General features: G+C 36.8%; 1 protein-coding gene across 2 annotated transcripts; it reads left to right on the top strand.

Annotated features, from left to right (window-relative positions):
* The first annotated feature begins 1,892 nt into the window (after positions 1-1,892).
* Positions 1,893-23,600, top strand: Uprt (uracil phosphoribosyltransferase homolog). Of its 2 annotated transcripts, none has more exons than XM_058584900.1 (7): positions 1,893-1,954; positions 13,059-13,101; positions 16,085-16,154; positions 17,201-17,263; positions 19,157-19,318; positions 19,953-20,051; positions 22,377-23,600. In XM_058584900.1, the coding sequence occupies exons 2-7, from the start codon at positions 13,081-13,083 to the stop codon at positions 22,481-22,483; spliced, it is 522 nt and encodes a 173-aa protein (XP_058440883.1). In that variant the 5' UTR covers positions 1,893-1,954; positions 13,059-13,080; the 3' UTR covers positions 22,484-23,600. The 2 variants fall into 2 exon arrangements, with proteins under 2 accessions (XP_058440883.1, XP_046318117.1); XM_046462161.2 differs by lacking the exon at positions 1,893-1,954 and adding an exon at positions 1,961-2,460.
* The last annotated feature ends 803 nt before the right edge of the window (positions 23,601-24,403 follow it).

Here is a 24,403-nt window from a genome sequence, read left to right on the forward strand (position 1 = left end):
CATAAATAGGTATTGGAAATCCTAAAGATTTTTTGAAATTTAAATGAGACTGTATATGACTCTTTGTAAATTATAAAACATCAAGCTTAAAGTGTTGTTATGATTAATAATTAGTGAATTTTGCCTTTAAAAAGCCTTAAATGGGGACTGAGGTTGGAGCTCAGTAGTAGAGCACTTTCCTAGCACATGTGAGGCACTGGGTTCAATTCTCAGCACCACATAAAATAAATAAATAAAGTTATTTTTTAAAAGCCTTAAATAAATTTCCTATATAAATAGAACTGTTAATGCTTATTTGTTAATATAGGTAAATGTATGCATGAGGGCTTACTATGAAAGTGAAAAGAAGACATACTGACAACTGTACTGTTCTAATTCATATTCTGTGGTATTCACAATAAGGTCACATGGCTGATTAGACACTGGACAAGACTACATCGCAGTTTTGGTTCTGGGATGTCTTATAATACCATTTTAAATTCATTACTGCATTTAAATTACTGCTAATGATAAAATGCTGCATTTCAATGTTTTCCCTCAGAGTATTCATGTGCAAAATAGCCATTCAATTGTTCCTGCCCACTTCAAGTTAGCAGATGCCACTTTTAAACCCAGAGACTCTTTCCTTTGTATTATGTACTAGGTTAATAGATGCACAATCTTACAAATCAGGATTACAATTCTAGGTTGTAATTCTTATCATCCAATCAAATTTAAACTCTACACTATAGTTACAAGTTAATAGTATACAGACCTGGAGGGTGAGGTACAAAACAGATATTGAAGGAGGAAATAGCACTAATAACAATACCCAAACAACACATTAACACACAGAAAATGAAAAACACAGAGCCAGATCAAGGCTCAAGTCCTGTTAAAGAACAGGATGTTTCTACTGTTACTCATACTTCTCTAAATCTCTGCACATGTGGTCATGTTCCTCTGTGGAAGGAGGAATTTTAAGAATTGACTTTTTGGAAGGCAAAATAGAATTACAGAATGTCAAAAGTGGAAGGACATTCAGGGACCAAATAGTGCTTCTCACTTTATAGATGGGGAAAGTCATGCCCAGAGAATGGACAGGGCTTGTCAAATGTTGTCCAATAATTTTTTGGCAGAATTAGCACATTTCTGAATTTCAAATTGTAGCTCTTAACAAAAGCAGTGTATAATGTGCTCTCAAAGACTACCATTTTTAAAAATCACAATCACTGGGTTGTTAAGAACAAAAATTCTTGGTTCCCATTTCAAATCTTCTGAATCACAATCTCAAAGGTGGGTCATGAGAACCTGCATTTTTAACAAGCTCTACATTTGTTCTCATATACACCGAGTTTTGAAAAGTAGTGAGTCCACACACTTAAGAAAAAAAGCATCTTTCCATGTATTTAAAAGAAACAAATTGGTAGTGGATCTGAAATGGCATCAGAATCCCCATGGTAACGTGTGCAATGAAGGGCCCAACCAATCCAGGTAAGAAAAGCTTTAGCAGTCAAGCACACTTATGAAGCTGCAGCTTGTACAACAGTCTAATAGGGAACAGGCCCTTCATCAGCATGCCAGGTGTTTTTTTACTCCCTCCTTCAGTTACAAAGACAAACTATCCTGAAGATGCCTTTACTGAAGTACATTTTCTCTGCCTAGACAAAAAGTCTGAAAACATGTGCCTTAAGTGGGTGATCTAATCCCCACTTCTCCTGGCTGTACCCATTACCCCAAATGTGGAAGACCTATAAGCCCCCGGAAGACCCAGAAACCAGGCGCTCCAGGCAAAAGCAGCCTTTACAGGCTATGTGCTGGAATCCACGCAGCATAGTTGACTCAAAAGAGTTAACAAGCAGCCTGCTTTAGAGTGGCAGGGAGAGAGGCCAATAGGGTGTCTACGTGAGCAGTACGTCCGGTGTGGGCAGGAGTGAGGCAAAGCTGGTGAAAGGAAACTGTTAGCGGCCTAGAGGTGAGAGGGCAGGCAGGGTTAGGGATTTCGAGAAGGCGGGGGACGACTGGGAGAGCACCGGGCCTCTGCCCCTTCTCCCCGCTCTCCTTTGTTCTTAGAGTTCCGTAGCAGCGGGGACAGCCCGGGGCTCGGTGTATGGCCACGGAGTTACAGCCTCCGGACTCCATGCCCTGTCACAACCAGCAAGTAAACTCTGCCTCAACCCCATGCCCAGAGCCGTTGCGACCTAGCGACCAGAACCCGGATCATGCCGAGGGAAATAGCGCTTCTGTGGCTAAGCTGACTCTCCTCACCGGGCACGCCTATTCTAGCGTGCCAGCTGAGCGGGCTTCTCAGGCCTGCGGCAGCGCCAACCTTAACTCTGAGTGCAACAATGACAGTGGAGACGCACCTCAGGGCGACTCCCTCCTAGGGGATTGCGAACTCTCCAGGCAGATTGGGGCGCAGCTTAAACTACTGCCTATGAACGATCAGATCCGGGAACTGCAAACCATCATCCGGGACAAGTAAGCCCAGAGCGGAAGGGAAAGGGAGATGGAAGGTCCACACGGGGTGGGCGGGGTCTGGAAGTAAAACTGGGAAGGGATAGTGTTCTTGAACTTGGCACAACTGGTTTTAGGAGAGTAGGACAGGGCCTTTTCTTTCGAGTGTGTAGTGTGTGTCTGTACACGAGGTGACACATGCCTCCAGCCCTTTCCTAGTTCCCGCGTTCAACCTGCTTTGTGTAGTGACCTTTCAAGTAGCCTCAGGTCTCTTCCGGCCTCTTTGTTTTTCTCAGGGATGACGAATCTCAACTTTTCCAGGCAGTGAACGCCCCTAAGTTATCTGCCCAGTGACTGTCCACGTGGTAAATTTATAATCAAGAAATGGTTACTACCTATAGTTATGCATCAACACCAAATAACTCAGGCTCACGAATAGAAGTAAAACAATTTCTCGGAAATTCTATTGTACTCCATTAGCTTTCTGACCCTTTAGTTTTTGCTACGGCAAATATGTCATTTTGTTTTAGGTCTTGGAATTCAGATTTATCTGATCAGATGAAAGCTTATTATCCAGGTCTTATCAAGTTTTATTATAAACTTTCACAACATAGTTAACAGACCAAAGGGATCTAAAGGAGCCTTTAACCTCTCCTAATCCCACAAACCAATGTAGCCAGAATATAATTCTAAAATGCTATTTTGAAATTTTACAAACCCATGTTGTATATGGGTATTTTCAAAGGTAATAATGCACCATAATGAACTACAGCTGATTTCTTTATTAACAGCACTTTTTCTTTTCCTTTTTTTTTCTTTTGAGTCTTGCTATGTTGCCCAGGGTGGCCTCCAGCTCCTGGGCCTCAGTCTTCTAAATACCTGGAACTACAGATGCATGCTTGCTGTCACACCAGACTCCAATTAGTAGCACATTAAATGAGTAGCTACAGCATGTCAGAACACCATCTTTTCAGTGGTGGGGGCATGCCTTAGTCTTTTTAAAATCTGTATGTCGGGATACCATAAGGCTATTCTTTTTAAATTTTTTAAAATATTTACTTTTTAGTTATAGGTGGGCCCAATATCTTTATTTTTAAAAAAATTTTTATGTGGTGCTGAGGATCGAACCCAGTGCCTCATGCATGCTAGACAAGCACTCTACCACTGAGCTACAGCCTCAAGGCTATCTATTCTTAACATACAGCTTTGATTTGGTAACTGCCCTACTCAGCAGCCTTCTTTGGCTTCTCAAAGCCTACCAAATAAAGTCCAGGATCCTTGGCTTGACTTTAATTCCCCCCCACCCAGCACATAGTTTCTAGGAACTATTATGAAACATCTCTGCTTCTGTTTTCTTCTGGAATTCCCTATATCCCCTCCATACATGTTCAGATCCTACTTGTTTTTCAAGGTCAAACCCATTTCCATCCACCTTTGTCTCTGCCAGGAAGCTTTCCTTTTAATCATTCATCCTGGCCTATCTCCCTTGGCCTTTTTAATGCACCATTGGCCTTCTGTTTTGCATATTGTTACTCATGCATTGATCTTTTCCTGCCTATGAGGTTTTAAGCCCCTTGAGGGCAAAATTTTTTGTTTTTGAGTTCCAACCATGTCTTGCGAGAAACAGATACTCAATTACTAAAGATTTTTTCTAGCTCTTAAAATTATATTAAACTATCCTAGTAACTGTATAAATGTTAAAAACTTCTGTATTATGTGACCTAATAGATTAAGTAGTGATCTTAAATGCTTTGCTAAATTAAAACATATGTGACACAAAGAAAATAGGATGATAATTCTTGTTTCTGTAGAACAGGAGTTAACTAACATTGGGTCTTGTGTCCCACTTCACCTGTGGATGAATTTCAGGGATTTAGTCAACCCTAAGAAACTGGCTGGAATATTTTATTTATATGTGCATTTTTAATGGTTGCTTTAAAAACAATATATTTATTGAGACATAACTCATACACCATACAATTTGAGCATTTGAAGTGCATAGTTTAATGGTTTTAACTATGTTCATGGCTGTGTATCATCATATTCTGCAATTAGTTTTTGAACATTTTCATCACTCCAAAAAGAAACTTCATACCCACTTTCCATTTCCCTTCAATCCCTCCCCAAGCTCTAGACAATCACTGATCTACTCTATATCTGCTTTGCCTCTTCTATACATTTCTTTTTAAATTTGTTTTTAACTGATACATAACATAAACATTACACATTAATGGGGTGCCATATAATGTTTAATACACATACATACACACTACATGATGTTTCAATCAGATTAAATATATCTATATATCCAAACATTTGTCATTTCTTTATGGCAAAAACTTTTGAAACCCTTTATTCTAGCTTTTTGAAATGTACAGTATATTATTGTTATTTATGGTCACCCTACAGTGCAGTAATAGTATACCAGAGATTCTTGGTCCTATCTAACTTACATTGATCAAATTTTTTCTTATCCCTTCTCCCATCCTATTCTTCCTAGCCTCTGGTAACCACCATTCTATTGTCAATTTCTACAAGATCAATATTTTTTAGATTCCACTTATGAAAAAAGATCATGCAGTACGTGCTATTCGGGACATTTCAAATAAAAGAATCTCTTCTGGGCATGGTGACACATACCTGTAATATCAGCTGCTCCCATGGCTGAGGCAGGAGGATCAAAAGATTGTGACCGGCCTGGGTAACTTAGCCAGACTCTGTCTCAGAATTAAAAAATGAAAAAGGCTAAGAATGTAACTCAGTGCTACAGCTCTTGCCTAGCATGTGTGAAGCCCAGGTTTGATCCTATACACAAAGAACACAAAAGGAATCATACTATATGTGATTCTTCTGTGACTGTTTTCTTTTAGCATAATATTTTCAGGGATCAGCCATGTTCTATCAGTTTATCATTTCTTTTTATATCTGAAGGGTATTCCATTGTATGTATATACTGTAGTTTGCTTATTCATTTAACATTTGATGGATATTTGGGTGGTCTTCATTCTTCTGCTATTCTGAAAACTGCTACTATGAGCAGTTGCTTATGTGCCTTTTTTTAATAAGGTGAGGATCCTTAGATTTCATTACATTTCACAGAGAATCATAGTAATGTAAAGGTCAAGAACCATTACTATTGAGCTGGGAAAGAGCATGACATTCAGCATTTACATATGACAGTATCTGTACATACCTGAATATACTTCAAGGTTTTTTTTTTATCTTTTGTGTTCACTCTCTCTCCCTCTTCCCCCTCCCCCTCCCTCCCCCCACCCCCTTCTGCTGAGGATAGAACTCTGGGCCTCTTACTTGCTAGGCAAATGCTCTACTGCTGAGCTACATCTCCAGCTCACCTGATTGTACTTTATTACAAAAGCCTGGGTTAGATAGTAAATCTGGGTGTAAGTAGAATCTTTTTCTGAGTTTGTAAGGAGACAGCAGGATTCAGAGGATCCTGCAAGATGTTTTAGCATCTCTGTGCTTCAGCATATTTTCATTTGTAAATTAAGATTTTGGTACTACCTCATGGAGCTCCGGGCAGGCTAAAACAAGATACTGTCCATGAACATTTGTTATTATTTGTGAGGAGCTGTGTACATTTAAGGCATTCCAAGCCTTCAAATTTGGATTTGTGTACTTTTCTTATTAAAACAGTAAAAGGGGGCTGGGAGTATAGCTCAGTGGCAGAGCACTTGCCTAGCACATGCAAGGCACTGAATTTGATCCCTAGCACCAAAACAAAAAACAAAAACTAACAAGGCAGTAAAAGGAATTCAACTGCAGATAGAACTCACATTCTTCTTTTGAAAATTACTGAGATTCCTAGATAAATGTTATTATACTTTGATACAGTGCAGAAAGACCCACTATAATTTTTGATAAGCTGAGGCTTATTTAGACTGGGGACAGTGTTTTTAGATTTGTTTTTGTTAACTGAATCTGTTAACAGAGGATTTCTCCTCTGTCCCTTTTCTTTAAAAAATTGTCATCCCTCACATAAACAAGACCTGTTTCAGCTTCTGTATCAGGCTGAGGTGGTGCTTATGGTAAGAAAAGCTATATTTATGTAGGTCTGGTTATGGAAGTTGCCGTTGATTGTCATGCCCTGTTCAGGCCTGTGAACAGCATTTGTGTGCACTATGGAGCCCTCTGATAATAGAAATCGTTGGAGTTCATGTTGTGTTTTTTTATTGTTCCTGATCTTCAGTATCCATCTAGTGAAGGGATTGCTTTATGAGTTGACTTTGGCATGTGAAACAAGTTGATCCAGCAGGACTGTATGTTGTTGTTATTGTATGTGTGTGTTTGTGTGTGTATATATATATATATATCAAAATTGAGAACATTGTAATGATTTAAAATGACTTTTTGTTTTGAAATGTGATATTTGAAACATAATATGTTGGCCATATTATTAAATTTCACAGAAATTATTTTCTCTGTGAGAGTGCAGCAGTCCAAACACCAGATGAGCAGATAATTTACTCAGCCATACATACATGGGTCACTGGTGAACTATGTAAAAGAAATGACTCCTTCATTTCCTTGTGTTTTTATTGTTGTTGGAGTTTTTCTTCTCATTGTTGTTGACATGGTTTAAATCACATATCCTTCCCTTCTTGCCTCCTTTATATACTAAATCAGTTACAGTCTGAGTGTACTGTGCTTTTTCCCTTGAAGATAGTTCATGGTGTCATATTTAAAGCAATGCAGTATATTTAAAATTTCGCCCTCCTTGCCCAGTTTTTTGTTTTCTTTTGTTTCCTGGAACATTATAATAAAGCTGTTTTGTGAGCTGTTGAATATATCCTATGTATATACTTGTCCTAGGAGGGGCTTTCATATGTCCTCTACAGGTTGCTTGGATGAGAGTTGAGCAACCTTGAGAGTATTTTAGTCCATGAATTAGCACTAAAGAAGGAGTGCATTCAGCCTTATAAATGTTTTTAGTCACCTGGAGAGGAGACAATTAACCTCAGGATAGATGAACATTTTTGCAACTCCTTTTTTTGTTGTTGTTGTTACTAGGGATTGAACCCAGGGGTTCTTAACCACTGAGCCACATCACCAGCCTTTTAAAAAATATGTTTTATTACAGACAGGGTCTTGCTGAGTTGCTAAGTGCCTTGCTGAGTTGCTAAGTGCCTTGCTGAGTTGCTAAGTGCCTTGCTAAGTTGCTAAGTGCCTTGCTAAGTTGCTGAGACTAGCTTTGAACTCCTGCCTTAGCCTCCAGAGCTTCTGGGATCACAGGCATGTGCCACCACACCTGGCTTCTCCTATGCTACTCTAATTTGAGTGCAGCCTAATGTGATTTGAGTCATCAAAGCGATATAATATTCTTAACCAAAACATTGTATCAGTATTGCCTGTGGAGTGTTTTTTTTTTTTTTTAAATATGAGTAGATGGTCTTCATCCTTAGAGGTGGTTTGAATAGTCTCAGTGGAATCTGACCCCATGTTCTGGGAGAATAGTCAGTGTCCCCTGTGTGAATTGCCTGGCTTCAGATTTGGATACAGAGTGGTCCAAGGATTCCACACACTAAACCAAATCAGCCTAGAGAACCTAGCCTGGCATCATCCCAAGACTGGAGGAATATCAGAACTTTTCCCTTAAATTTGTACAAAACCAAAATGTTCACCAAAGAAAAAACCTGACCTGCAAATTGTTTAAAACATAGACATGTCTTTGGTTTTCATGTGTTTCCCAGACAAATTTTCTAACTGGCTTTTAGTGCAATATGGAGGAAGTCACATCTTTAAGTCATACAGACAGACAACTATTATTGGGCCTATCATAGTAATGTCTCACCAACTAGACTGGTCACTGAGGAGGCAGAAATAGGATCTGGCCTGGTACAGAGGCATTAACATAGCAATCATAATAAGAGGTAATGATGATTTCTCTTGCTTTTCTATCTGATCTTGAATGTTTACATTGAATGCTGCTTTGAGGTGCAAATAAATCATTAGTGGCACTCTGTTTTATGAGCTTATTAAGAAAGTTCTAAAGATCTTGGTCTTGATGGCTTGCACCTGGAAGGTAGTAAAAGCTCTGTCTGTAGATTTGTCCTAGGAGGGGTTTGGTATGGCTTCCACAGATTGCTTGGATGAAAGTTAATCCAGTAGGACTACTATTGTTGTGTTGTTGTTTGTGTGTGTGTGTGGGGGGGGGCAAGACTGAGAACGTTGTAATGATTTAAAATATTTTTTTAGTTGTAGATGGACACGATACCTTTGTTTTATTTATTTATTTGTAAGTGGTGCTGAGGATCAAACCTGGTACCTCACACATGCTAGGCACGTGTTCCACCACTGAGCCAAAACCCCAGCCCCAAAAATGACTTTTTATTTAACTTTTCACATTGAGTTAGGTTTGTTCTGAGTACTTCTTGTTTATTTTTATTTTTTTTTTTGGTGTGTGTGTGTGTGTGTGTGCATGAAGGTGAAGGAAGGAGGAGTAAAAACATTTATAAATCATTTGCATACCATGGCACATGTTTGGGCTATTCTTTATTTTAGTGATTATATAATAGCAGGGGGGTAAAGCTATGTCTTCAGTTCTTTCACTAAACATTAACTTTAAATGAAACATAATTTTGATTTAAACCTGCCAAAAATATTTAATGTTTCATTTCCCTTTAACCTGTTATTTAACAAATAAAAACATGTTAGAGTGAAAACTCATATTCTTATTTTAATATTCTTACTTTTAAATTCCATTTAATTCTTCCTCTTCAACTTAAGTTGCCAGATAAAATACAGCAAGCCTAGTTAAATTGAATTCAAATAAATAATGAATAACTCTTTCATATAAGTGGAACTTAAATATTGCATGGGCTTTATGAAACAGATTTAATTGGGCATCCTGTATTTTTATTTGCGAAGTGCCCAACTCCAGCTTCCCCTGCCCCAAATGCTGCAGACAATCCTTGTGTATGATCTTTCTGGAGAAAGAGTGATACGTTTAAACTTGAAATAACACCTAATGCAGTGCTGCGAGGATTTGATAAAATTAAATTGTAATGAGTCAGCAGATTTTGCTTGAATCACTTTTGGAAAGAATAAATTCTTATATGTGATGTGCTTATTACATACACTTTACAAGCCATATTATAAAAACTTCTCCCTCTTCAGAAGGAACATTTTGATGATGTTTTATTGCTTGAAAGGCTCTTTATTTCATTGTTTGCATTGTATATGCATGCCAATTTGGTTCTCAGGGAGAGAAATATCTTAAGAATTGGCTACCTTTTAGTAAACTTTCTTTTATTAGAGCAAAATATAAATAAGGGATTTACTCAGGCACTTGGAATCCGAGAGCTTCCGGCAAGGAAGAGCCTTGAGATATTTCACCTCTATAAGCCTCACTGCTCCCCTTGCTAAAGTGGTAGTAATAATAGAATCTACCCCTTAAGGGTGTGTGAGGATTAAATAAGATAATGCACCAGAAGTGCTTAATACTTGACTCCAAGGAAACTTTTTTAATAAATGGAGGCTCTGAGAAAGAATGGGGTAATGTAAAGTGTGATGTTAGGTACCTCCTATAACTTATGGACTTTCAAAAAGCTTTATAATTAAGTTGTTGGGAATTTGTGATGTAAATATATTTATACACAATGTATATATACACGTGTGTGTACATACACAAATATTGTTGTTATTGATTTTTGTGAAAAAAATGGTGGGAGATTTGTCAGGTTTATTCTGAGTAGATAGAAAAACCAGAGTAGAGTGATTAAATGGAAGTTTCTGTTACAAGAATCAAAGTGATAATCATCCCAGGAAAAGATGTCCTCCAACAGTCTAGAGAGCCCATCCGGTGGTAATTATGTGGTAGTGGTAGTGGTAGTAGTGAGCTTATTAAGAAAAAGGAAGAGGCTATTTACTTGAAGTCTTAATTTTTTAATGTTATAAAAATTCCTTTCATATTTCTGTATCTTATGGATGATGCATAAATATCTAGCCTTTTAAAGGAAAGGTTGTTCAGACTGTTAAGAGGTTTCATCTTGGTTTATATTTGCTATGAGATATATATGTTTTAAAATACACACGATTGCTGTATTCTCTCTGGACATTTTAAAGTGCTTTATAGACAGTCTTACATAACAAGCAGGGATGATTCAGGTTTATCCAGTCCACATTAAAATGAGGATTTGGTTTCCAGTATGAATCTTGTTCTTTGATTGTTTCTATGCAAAGTTCACTTTTTAAAATGTCTGCTTTGGGCTTTCATCTTGTTGCTTAAGGTTTGTGACATATTTGTGTTGGGGGAGGTGTCAAGAAAAGTGTATTTTCAGGTATGATTAGGTCTCCATTGTTAAACCTGTCTGGGGTTTGCACAGTTTAAAAGATGCTCAGTTTAATATTAATTAGATTTCCATACTTTGAAATATGAATGCTTGAATATGATTGTTTAAATATGCAATATTTGATTATTTAGATATATATTTTAGAATTTTTCCAGGGATGTGTTTCTGTGTGCTTTTGCTTTGTGATGATTTTGCATTAGATCTTTGAGGGGCACTCTCATCAGATAGAAGATGATTGTTGTTTTCCAAAGCTTTGTTTTCAGTAGGAGGGATTTGTTTTAAATGGTTTTGAGACAAAATAATTATGATTTAAAACAAAGTGTATGGAATGAATAAGAACGAGGGTCTGGTTTACATTAAAACATCTTCACTAACAAATAATTTTACCCAGTGTTGAACCTAAAGCAGGGTCTCAGAAAATATGTGCAGGTTGATTGATCCAACAAGTCAATATCTGCTTTATGATACTCTAGTCTCAACAATGTTAAGGATTAAATGTGATATCAAATGCTACTATGATTTTTTTTTAAAAATAATTACCTTATTTTATTCAAGCTTGAATCTCAAAATTAATTTAAAGTAAACAGTATGAGTCTGAAGTCTGCCTTTGAAAGGACAGGAGGAAGATTAGTAATTACTGTTTGTAGTGGGGTAACTTGGAGCAATGAATGGTTTACTTGTAGGCCAAATAATTGTCAGGAGGTGTAACAGTTCGTATTAGGTTTCATGATGTATACCATCATACAAAAGTTATCAGGTGAGGCTTATTTTTTTTAGATGATCTGAAAGATGTTAAAGTGTCTGATTCCAAAATAAAATAACAAATTTGGGCAGATCTGATCACTTAAGCTAGTATAACTTTTCTGTGTAATATGTAGATGTGTAACTTAAGAAACATAATACAATTTCAGTGTGTTCTAAAGATATAGCACAGCATATTTCATTAAGGCAAATCCAGATTTTTCTTCCCTTTTGAAAAACTCAATTCAGGCTGCCTAGACAAGTTTGTATAGGTCTCACAGAACAGTAGGCTTCAGTATTTTTTTATACAGTTTACTGCTTTTTCCTTCCTTGACAAGCATGTTGTGAAGATTAATTATAGAAATGAAAGGTGCTGGTGAATAGTTTAGTCTCATTTGAAAGCCACAGCACACAAAATGGTGTCTGTTTTAAATGGGTTCTCTGTATGTATAGGGGTGTGTGTGTGTGTGTGTGTGTGTGTCTGTGGAGAGTTTTCTGAATTTAAGGAATATTTGTACATAAAGAACACAGATCTATATTCTTGCTTTTGCTCAATTACAGTCCATGTTTTAGAGAGTTAATATCTGTAATATGATATAATTGTGGCTACTCTAAACCTAATACCATTTGTATCAGTGATATTTCATTGCTTTCCTACATCAGAAAAATTGAATGCAGCTTGAAAAAAATGGTGATTAATGATATGCTGAGATACTATGTGCTTGCAGTATACCATTTTGATGTTGTGTTGGGGAAAATTTTAGGTATGCTTTGGATAGGCCGGTAGGGATTTTTAGACACTTAAGGTGTAAATCAGTGCATTCAGAACTTACATGGAAGAATGTGGAGGAATATTAATAGATTTTTACACATGGAAAGAACATCAATCATTCCCTTTTTGGATAGTAAACAGCTTGTGGGTAGATGCAATCCTGGATTATTAGTACTTGGGTGTCTCAGGATATAAAGGGAATGTTTATAAAAATGGCAGAAAGATCTTGTGTATGAAAAACTTGTTAAAAAATTATCTGAGAAAAAGGCCTTGGAAATTGGGTTACACATTCTTGAAAGAGGTGGCAAAAATAGATTTATTTGTCTGTACCATTATAATTCCAAAATGGATTAGAGATAAAGTGGATAGGTCACTTATCTCAATAATATAGGGCATAGATCAAGGTGACTTAAGGGGGAGCCTTGGGAGAACTTGGTTTTCTTACTGCAAAATTTCCTTGTTTAAGCTTTGGTCTTGTTGCCATGTTCTAGAGGGAACTTTGTTCATCTCCTGATTGAATAATATGTACTTGGGTAGTTCATTGGGGGACTGCATGATCTTTTCAATTCATATCTTTTATGTTGATATCAAATAAGCATTTTCAATAATATTTTTCAAGTCATCTCATTTTGGTGCCAGTATACTAGTAAAAAATATCTTGTTTTAGTAATAGTTTGTATGCATAAGCATTTAAGCTTTTAGTATGTAATAGGTCTTAATATCAGTATAACTATATGTATTAAGCAAATATTTTACCTTAAAGCTCTAATTTAGACTAAAACTTGTACTATTTTTTTTAGGACAGCCAGTAGAGGGGACTTCATGTTTTCTGCGGATCGTTTGGTAGGTGGAGGCTTTCCATTTTCATTTCATTGTTGAACCTAGTGATATACTCATGGTAGGCGAGGGGGCTTTTTGTTCTGAGCATTCTGGGGGTGAGATAGATTGGAAGAGGTAACCATCATCTTGCTAGGCTTCTGAAGTGTTCTTCCCACTGTTGCATTAAAGTTCTGCCTCAGTCCCTTTCACCTCAAAGCATTGCCCATGAACTCATTCCCTGTTCACGTACTCAGGTACTACTGCCTCTCAGATGGAATTTGGTAATTTGGTGCTCAGCAACTCTTAATTGCCTCATCTTAGATCAATGAAGTAAAGTATATTTGAGGAAAACCAAAGATGTAAAGAGAACTAGTGATGTCCATCTAACACAAAAAAACTAATACATTCTTTTGTAGTTTACATGGGAGCAGGGCTGTGTTTATTTTGCCTCTGTTCTTTACTATCCTCACATATGATATACTAAGTTGAACTCTCTTTACTTTCCTCGGGGTCTTCTTATTAAGGTTTGGCCAAGCCCAATTCTGTTTAGCTCGAGTCATCAGGAAGGATCTCAGGTCAAATTGTTTAGTTTTTAAAGTAACCACTATTTTCTATTTGTATGTATGTATTTATATATATATATATATATATATATATATATATATATATATATATATATATATATGTACATACACACACACACACACACACACACACACACACACCAGTGTACCCAGTGTTTGGAATGAAGTTGACACTTTTTCTGCTCTAGTTATTAATCGTCATCATTCATGAATATATGCTGGACTCATGTGAATCAGACACTGTGATAGGTTGTGTTGGGAGGGAGGAAATATAGCAACCAGGAATATATGCATAGCTCCTGATCTTGTGGAGTTCACAATCTTAATACTGTTGTCAGTTTGTAGTTTGGGAAAGAAAATAATGTGGCTTAGTAACCTTGCAGTTATAATCAAATAGAAGAAAGTAGATTATTAATGGAAATGTGAGGGGGAAAAACATGAAACTTTTCATTTAGATTTTCCCTAGAGAGTTTATTCCAAAAGAATGTAGATAGTTCCTATTCTGCTTTTGGTTTTAAATATTCTTGGTTTAGAAACTAATTCTACATAAAATTATTTGTGCTTTCAAGGGCAATAATAACCCTTGGATAGAACCAAGATAAATGTGGGTGACATTTCTGGGGCAATAGGTCATGTTTTTTGTTTTTGTTTTTGCTTTTGGTTTTATCTAACCAAAAGAATAGATTCAAGAAGGAAGAAAATTGTGTTTTAATGGCTACTTGGAGAGAAGAGTGATCTTCATGTTCACTGATAGAAATTATTCCTCTTTTTTCTGTTTTCCTTGGGCTCTTTTTTCTTTTCTTCCTTTTTTTTCATTTTGAGACAGGACCTTGCTCTGTAGCCCAGGCTGGCTTCAAACTCCTGGGCTCAAGCAATCCTATCTCAGCCTTCCAAGTAGGTGGAACTAAAGGCATGCATCACCTTACCAGGCACACATGCTCTTCTGTATACGAAGTAGGAGTTAAGTTCATGGTTATTATAAAGTGCTTTCCTGAAATAACAGGTATTACATTCTAACCAAATGAGATAATAAGAACCTATGACATAATTCACCTGGGGGGATGGTGATTTGGACCTCTGTTCTTTGCACTTGGCTTTGAAGGATCCCATATGTGGTGGGGGAGGGTCTATTGTGATTGTGGTAGGGACTGTAGCTGTTTAGGTTTCTATAGTTGAGGATTTCTAATATATCATCTCCTTATAGTGGACATTAAGTCTGTCCTGCATTTGTAAGGGTTGACTTCCCTGGCCCTCAGATCCTGGAGTTTTTAATATTTTATTTATTTATGTTGGGGTGCTGGGTATTGACAGGGCCTTGCATATGCTAAGCATACAATCTACTGCCGAGATATACTCCCAGACTCTTTATATTTTAGTCACCCTTCTTCTGATTTTATGTAAGATTCGTACATACTAATTTCTATCCCAGGGTGGCAGGGGATGGGGCAGGAGACAGGACTCTTTAGACTAGTGTTACTAGGAGGAGGTGATCTAAGGTCTTCTTCAAAGAATCCTCTGTAATGTGCTCATAAGAATCAGAAATCTCCACAAAAAGTGGTGGCTAGAGGTGAGTGTGAACATGTGCACAGTGTTCATGAAGTTTTCGGACCCTCTCTCTGATTCTGCAGGCTGACAAAGTGCTGGGTCGTTTAGAATTGATCATTTTAATGGCAGCAGGGTGTTATGTTGTGATAACAGAGCATGGAGCCTGATGCTTCACCCTGCTGTTCCTGATTCTTAATCAGTAATGTAATATTGATTGGAGAAAATGTGCTTTGTAGGCTCAACTCTGCCTTTGTTATAATAGGCTTTGGTTGATCATGGGAATAGCATGCCTGGTTTAGTTTTCCTCTATATCACACATTATGATTCTTGTAAGCCTTTTCAATATCTGAGAAACCCCCAAGACATTCTATTGGATCCTCCTTCAGACTCAGCAGACGGAATCAGCCTATCCACTCATTTATTTCAAACTCACAAGAACTTTAAGGCATTATTTCCATTATGGTGAACCTTTGTTTAAAAATGATCCAGCTTAACAGTTTGAAAAGTACTGAACGAGGCAGAGAAGGTTCCAGTGGGCACTATTTCTAAAGTAACCAGAAGTATGTTACTTCCAAGGGTGACTGTCATGACTCTTGTCACTTACTGGAGTTTTGCATCTCTCAGGGCCTGGACTGATTGATTAGGAATCAGAAGGCGTATTGGAGCCCTTTGGTGGCAGTCATGTGCCCATTGGAGGTTAAATACCTAGCAGCAAGCAGCCTGGCATTTAGATCTATTCTGCCTCTAATACATCATGGGGGCACCCTTCCTATCTACATAAAAACTAAATCCTTGCCTAGTGTGCTACTGACTCTGCCTACTGTCAGCAGGAGATTCTCAGCAGGTTCTTTCAACTTATTCCTCCTTTGACTCTCTAGATCAGACTTGTTGTGGAAGAGGGATTGAATCAGCTGCCATATAAAGAATGCATGGTGACCACGCCAACAGGTAACCAGGCCATTACTCTCAAATTTTCCTCATAAAAATTTTGAGCTAGATTGGGGGAAAATGGAAGGCAAGCAGTGTGAGTAAAATCAGTATGCAAAATGAGATGTCTAGGTGGAGTTGTTCTTTTAAACATCTTTAAAGAACTCCAAGACATTTAGTAAAGAAATTTTTGTAGGTGACTTTTTGTTAGTGGCTTGCTTGTCAATTCAAATAAAAGGTTAATAAATATTCTTCAGCATACAGGATTGCCTCTGATGATGGGTCATTGGGACCAGATTTAGGAATTGCTGGCAGCTTATCTTCTCCTCTGTTGAGAAGCTGCTGGTGTTAACAAATGGGGAAGCTGGTTTGGCATTGAAACTCCAGGTTTAAAAAAAAGATGAGAAGAAAAAAAGAAAAATGATGAGAATTGGAGAAATTACCTTGTTCTAATAGGAAATAGCCAAAGATCCTTTTTTCAGAATTTGAAATTACACTTTGGTTCTATAATAGATAATAGAAAACTGTTCTATTTGAAGGATTGACTTTATGGAAAATTGGGGGTTGAGCTTATTACATCATAATTGACATAAATTCAGGAGCAGACCAAGGGTTGAGTAGCTTGATAACTATTCCAGCCTCTTCTGCTTTTAAGGCAGAATGGAGGCTCATAAAAAGAGATGGAATAAGGAGGCTTCTGCCGTGGCTCTCAGTGGGATCCCAGTTTGAATTGATGGGGTACATAGTATTCTCAGAGTGTAGTGATTCTTCTTTGAATTCAATTTGAGGAACGTGTATGTGAATATCATGCTATGATAAGTTCTATTCCCATTCGATGAAGTCTGCCTCTCCCAATTATCACACCAGGTTTTATATGAGGAATTAAGAAATAACTATGAAAAATCATGACTCATCTCATTACTTTCACAGGGAACTTAAGGCATTATACAATGGGTCTGGATAAGGATTACTTTGTACCCATCTGCTTTAAACCATAGGTACTTTTATAGAATAAGTAGGTTTTTCCATTGATGAAAGATAAATTCTTTGGTTTTATATCCCAACAGGGTACAAGTATGAAGGAGTGAAATTTGAGAAGGGAAATTGTGGGGTCAGCATAATGAGAAGCGGTAGGTTTGCATATATGTGATTTTATCTCTTGCATGCATAGAAATGGCTGCTGTTTTCCAGGAGACATGTGAGTTTGTCTGTCATAATTGTGGCCTGCCTTCCCTTAAATCTTACCACCTATGTTGTCTATTTTCCTGCTGTCTTGAAGTCGTGACCTATGTCCTGCTAAGTTTGGCTATCTTTAACTGCAGAACATCTTCTCAAGTGGCCTGCTCCCATGGACAAACCAGCTTTCAAAAAGATTCAGGGAAGGATGGGAGGACAGGACGATGTGATGCTGCTATCTTGAGGAGAACAGGCAGTGTTCACAGGAATGTGGCATAAATTTAGGCTTGAACAACTTGAATACCTGGCCAGAGAAAATATTTGTTCAGTTTTCTGTTGCAGGGAACAGTACTACTCTGTTAAGAGCGGGACTTATTTAGTATTTTTTTTAAATTTTATATTGATGGCTATGTGACTATGTAGACAAAAGCAATCATCATTAGCTCTAGGATTCCCATTTGCTGGTTGTATTGTGTCTGAGTCTCTCTAAACCAACCTTTGCACAGCAAAATTGCATGCCTATAACTAGAACCTATACCTGTTATGTGGGATGTTTTTTTCCATTCAGCAAGCATAATTTTTTGCACAAGATTCATTTTCTTTTCTTTTCTTTTCTTTTTTTTTGGCAAAAGTGGTAGAAGTCCCACTTGCTTGTGTTGAAAACAGTTGAATTTTTTTTTTTTTTTTTTTTTTTTTTTGGTATTTGGGATTTAACCCAGGGGCCCTTTACCACTGAGCTACTTACCCAGCCATTTTTGTTTTTCGAGACAGGGTTTCACTAAGTTGTTTAGGGCCTTCCTAAGTTGCTTGGGCTGGCTTCACACTTACAATCCTCCTATCCCATTCTCCTAAGCCACTAGGATTACAGGCATGGGCCACCCTGCCTGGCACAGATGGATTTTTTTTTAATGCTTATTTTTTTAGGTGTAGATGGACACAACACAATGCCTTTATTTATTTTTTTTTTTTATGTGGTGCTGAGGGTCAAACCCGGGTCCCGCCCATGCTAGGCGAGCGCTCTACCGCTGAGCCACAATCCCAGCCCACAGATGGATTTTTTTAACATAAAGATTAACTTTGCTGCTGGGTGCTCCACTGCACCCAGTGGCTTGGAGGCTGAGGCAGCAAGATCATGAGACCCTGTCTCTAAATAAAATACAAAATAGGGTTGAGGATGTGACTCAGTGGTTGAGTGCCTCTGAGTTCAAAACCCAGTACCCAAAGAAAAAAAGATCGACTTTTCTCCTCTGGCTGTAAAGTTGAGTTTGTGAACAATTGAATACCTTCAGTAAAACTGGCATGTGAAGCTCCCTTTGTAAAGAAGGTATCTCTTAAGCAATGTTATCATTCTCAGGACAATATTATTCATCTTTTTTAATGGGTGAAGACTGTTTTAATGGTGAAGAAACTGGTTTTTTGTTTTTTGGTTTTTTTTTGGTACCAGGGATTAAACTTGGGCACTCGCCCACTGAGCTACATCCTTAGCCCTATTTTGCATTTTATTTGGAGACAAGGTCTCATGAGTTCTTTTTGCTGAGGCTGGCTTTGAACTCATGATCTTCCTGTTTCAGCCTCCCGACCTGCTGGGATCATAGGTATGCGCCACTGTGCCCGGCAAGAAACTGGTTTTATGTTTCCACTAGTGATATAAAGTTTCTTCTTAAATTTGAATGAAAACAGTTAATTTTAAGAAAAAAAATAGTATTGGTAGAATTCTGATATGGCCTAAAAAAGGAATTCACACTCAAAAATAGCTCACATACTCTGCTTTAGCCTATTCTTGGACTTTGACCCTCTCCCCAAATAGTTTTTCCTTTTCCTTGTTTTTATTCATTTATTTCTTCAAGGTGAGGCAATGGAACAAGGTTTACGAGACTGCTGTCGATCCATACGAATTGGAAAGATCCTGATTCAGAGCGATGAGGAGACACAAAGAGCCAAAGTATATTATGCCAAGTTCCCTCCAGACATCTATCGGAGAAAAGTCCTTCTGATGTATCCAATTCTCAGTGAGTGGCTTGAATTTAATTTGTAAGCTTTTGTGAGGATTTAAATTTCACCTTAGTGTTTCTCTCCTAGGTACCCTGATACAAAAAGCTCAAATAGATTCTAAATGTATATTTTTCTCAGTTTGATTTGTAGTTGCTCTGGGAAGTTCACCAGGGAATTTTCATTGTGCAATAAGGAAATATACATTAGTCAAACTTTATTAGTTGTAAAGAGCTTCTGTCTTGAAATAAACACATTGAAGCTAATGACCTAATGAGGCAAAATATATAGAACAGATAGTATATTGAAACATGTCTCCTCTCTAGCCTAATGAATACAGCAGTGATTTTTTTTTCTCTAGGAGGTAATATTTTTTTCTGTTATTCTGTTCTCTTTACATGGTCTTCCATGCAGGTGAGTGGGCATATGTTAGATTTGGTAACTCAAGTACTAAATGAATTTAGGGATTTTAGGTATTTAAGAACTTTATGTGTCATGTCCGTTATTGAAAATAACACTGATAAAGAATAAGCACCTTTAAATGAATCTTTGCCTAGTGATCTCATATATTAGATTACTATATTGCTCTTACTTCAAAAACATTTTTTAAAAAAGTTAATGTTGCTAATATATTTTGTTGTCTTTTGATTTCAGGTACGGGAAATACTGTGATTGAAGCTGTAAAAGTTCTCATAGAACATGGAGTTCAACCCAGTGTTATTATCCTACTCAGTCTCTTCTCTACTCCTCATGGTAAGTTCAGCAAGAGGTAGTAACTGGAGTTCTCATGTAATCATGAGATGGATATGTGTGCATCTGTCTTGCTTCTCATTCTGAGAGAAAGTTTAGTTTCCTCCATATTAAATTTAAATCTAATTTTGGTAGTTGTAATTTTTGTCTGTCATCTCTGAGCTTAGTGATAATATTTTACAACTATTTTCTGAGATGGAGTCTCACTATGTTGACTAGGCACAAGTGTTCTTCCTGAGGTGTGGGGCTCCAGGCACCCACCACCATGCCCAACTTATTTTACACCATTCTGATGTTCAAATTCATATGGAGAAGTATGAACTAACGACATGCAAAAGAATTTCAGTTATTTTCCTTGTGGCCCTGATTGGGTAGAGCCTGCAGATGGCTGAAAGGTCCTTGTTTCCTCTGGCTCTCCATTGGAGACTGAGAACAGCTTTAAGTCACAAGAAATTTGAGATTCTATCTCGTCCTCTGCCCTTATTGAAGTAAGTTTTGCAGTGTGTAGAAAAGAGCAGAAGATTTTAAAGTTAGACTTCTATTCAAGGGGTGTGGTGAGAAAACTCTGTTCTTCATTTCCTGTGAGAGATGTGCCTAGTTTAAGACTTTAGCTTTTTCACCATACAATTTAGGACAAATGGTAATGTGTTCTAAGAAAATAGTTATAAATACACATAGGAATTTAGTTTCTATGATATGCATTATAAGTTTACTTACGAGGAAAAATTTTCAAAATATATAAATAACTAACAAGGAAATGGATAAACAAATAATACATACTTAGAGAATGTAATAGAAATATCAAATCATGTTTTTGTAAAATATTTAATGACATAAAAAGCATAGGCAGTAAATGTAAAAAAAAAAAGTATAATCAGTAATAGCATTAGAATACCATGGAATGTTATCACCAAGTTTAGAGATGACCAATACAAATTATGAATATTTTAACTACCAAATTCAGACTTTAATTTAACATAATACCTAATAAATCTTTTCTCAGCATTAGAGGCTAGGCAGATACATAATAATATTTCAATTTTGGTTTAAAAGTAAATGCACACTATCAGTAGTGGTTATTTTATGATGGAGAGATTCTGAGTGATTTTCATTTTATTTTCAAGTTATTTGAGGAAATTTTGAAGTGTTCTACAATGAATTTGTATTTGCTTCATAATTGAAAAGAAAGAGAAATAGAAGGCTTCTCTAGTCCAGGTGTTTCCTTATTTCTAAATGTTCTATGTCTCAACCAACCATAGAGAAGCTACAGGGTAACTGATTAGGAAAGCTACTTTTCTGTAGGCTATTGTATAAAAATTGTGGCCTTTTTGATTACTTTGTTGTTTTGTAACCAAAAATTACCTGTAATTTAAACATTGATGGTGATGGAGGGTGATTTGCTTGATCATTATTATATGTAACACTGGTGGCATTGACAACATTGAGATAATTCAGTAAAATGCACCTTTGCAAATAGAAAGGTAATCTCTTTTGTTCCAATAGTATTTATTAGAATAGGCGTACTATTCTGTTACATTATAGCTGAAAAAGTCCCATTCTGTGACAGGTTTGCCATACCAATTTAGATTGACTGGGTTCCAACCAATCTTAATTCCCTGCCTATCCCCTTCCTCCAAAGCTTAAGTCATTACTTCTAAAAAAAAAAAAAAAAAAACAAAACTGTCTTGCTCTGACACACAAAGAAGTCTTTGTACTTGTTTCTCAAGTACTTGTTTTCTCAGTTGGGAAACCTTCATTTTATGTGTGATCCTCTTTTTAGAAAGGACTGTATTCACTCTATTCTAGCCACCTTTAAAATAAAACAACTGATCACTATGGCACACGCCTGTAATCCAAGCAGCTTGGGAGGCTGAGGTAGGAGGATTGTGAGTTCAAAGCCAGCCTCAGCAACTCAGCAAGATCTTGTCTGTAGATAAAATATTTAAAGAGGGCTGGGGATGTTGCTCAGTGGTTAAGCACCCCTGGGTTCAATCCTGTGTACCAAAAAATCAAAAATAAACAAAAAAACTCTTCAGGGGAACAGTTACTATAACTGAATAACTCTTTTTCAAATCTTGGATATAAACCAGTTTGATCCTAAGGATGTATTAGTGAGAGGGCAAGGTCATAGTGTGACTACTATCATATTTTAAATATCAGATATTACATAAATGAAGAGATAAGCCACATCTGACTAGGAATCAAAAGGCCATTGCTCTCTATCTTCTGTCAATATTAGATTTAGTGACAATAACTATAAAATTCCTGAATTCCAACTAGTCCTACCCAAAATTCCTGCCATAACAATTTTTTTTTAATTTTTTGAAGGTGCCAAATCAATCATTCAAGAATTTCCAGAGATCACAATTTTAACTACTGAAGTTCATCCTGTTGCACCTACACATTTTGGACAGAAATACTTTGGAACAGACTAAGTTACTGAAGGAAAATGAAATATCTTGTGTAATATTACAGTTATGTTTTGATTTTCTGTTTGTTTTACTTTGCTTAAGGACTGGTGGAAAAATAAACATTAAAAATCCTTTGTAACTTTGGAAGTGGGTATAGTGAAAAGGAAATATTTGAGTTTTATTAATTTTATTTGGTTATTTCTTAACAGCTGATACCAAATTTAATAATGAAGCACATGCACAGCCCTTAGAAAAGATGGAAATTTTAATAGCATGCTAGTGAAAATTGCTGAACCTTCAGTGCATAGAAATTGTTCCCTAATTTATGATCGTCTTAGTATGAAGGTTGCTCACAGCCACAAATGAAACCTCAATGAGAGTCAGTTCTTTGGCCCACTACAGTTTGGATTTCACTTAGTGTGCTTTTAGCTCTAGGGAGGTTTCATGTTATGTGGCTGTTGTCCACCTTCTTCTACTCTTCCTAGTACTATACATGCTGGTAACTTGGACAGGAGAGAAAAAGAATGCCTCCTGAAATATTACATTTCCATTAATATCCTCATTTAAATGGTAGACACAGGATGTATAGTTAATTCTTCAGTAAGGCCATTATGTTGCTCATGGGTCACTGCCCAAACTGTGCATGGTTGATAGGTGCCTTGCCAAGATGTTATATGGTGAAGAAGATGGTTGGGCATTTTTAGTACCTGGAACTGTAACATTTCACAGGCTGAACCAGGGATGTCTGGATGCCAACAAGGGAGAGCTAAGGTATGATTAATGCCACCAATCCTCTAGAAAGGAATTAGTGGCAGCTATTCTAAGGAGTGGGGAAAAGGGAAGATTGTTGCTGGATTTCATAGCCAATAAGTAAATCAAAGTAGATCATTTTTAATTTGCATATTTCTACTAGAGGCCTTTGATTGGATAATTAGTTATTTTGCATGTTTGTCAACTGTAGATGTTATGAAATGGAAAAGAAAAACATATGCTCTTTAAAAAATTCCTAAGATTTTTTTATGTTAATATTTAAGTTTTAGTGAAGGAAAGAAACCATTTTAAAAATCAGTCTTTGTGTTCTAAAATCTGCTTGTAAAACCATGATCCCATTTTACATTGATATTAAAAAAATTTAACAGTGGTGACTGGCTGACTACTTGATTAATTCTACTTTCCTGGTCGTCTATTGTGGGCCTCTGTTCAAAAGTATCAAAAAGAGCAAAAGGCAGTGTCTTGGAAAGAACTGAAGCTGAGGAAAGTCCGCAAAGATTAGAGGGGAGGAAAGAAAACTGGTATATGATGGATTACACTTTACCTTTGCAACCTAGAACACTAGAACTTTACTATATTTTCCTTTTATTTTTGAAGATTGCCACATGATAAACAGATTAATACATTACTCATGTTACCATTCTCATAGGGCAAATGTTACTTTCAGTTTATCATTGAAATTCTCATCTATATTTGTCAGTCAAGTATTTTGATATAATGTGGATTTTGTTCACTCCTGATTAGCAGAAGCTGTACTGAAGCTCATCAAAGCCAAAGTTATCTCAGGAAAGATATGACCCAGCAACAGATTTGCTAGAGATTGTTGCATTAAATTAGATGGACTACCATGACACTTGGCTCCATCTTTACTTTTAACTGATTTGGGTTTACATTTAATCTGGGTTTCTTATAAGCAGTCTAAATTCGGTCTTGCTTTTTAAAAATTAAATGTGACAGTCTCTGACTTTTAATTTGGATGTTTAGACCATTCATTTATTTATTTTTATTCTAAATTGTTATATATTACAGCAGAATGCATTACAATTCATACTACACATAGAATACAATTTTTCATATCTCTGGTTGTACACAAAGTATAATCACACCATTTGTGTCTTTATACTTGTACTTAGGGTAATGATGTCTGTCTCATTCCACTGTCTTTTCTACCCC

The sequence above is a fragment of the Marmota monax genome, unplaced genomic scaffold (genome assembly GCF_021218885.2).
Source record: "Marmota monax isolate L192 unplaced genomic scaffold, Marmota_monax_Labrador192_F-V1.1 WCK01_AAM20220418_F8-fsc00192, whole genome shotgun sequence".
Taxonomy (NCBI): domain Eukaryota; kingdom Metazoa; phylum Chordata; class Mammalia; order Rodentia; family Sciuridae; genus Marmota; species Marmota monax.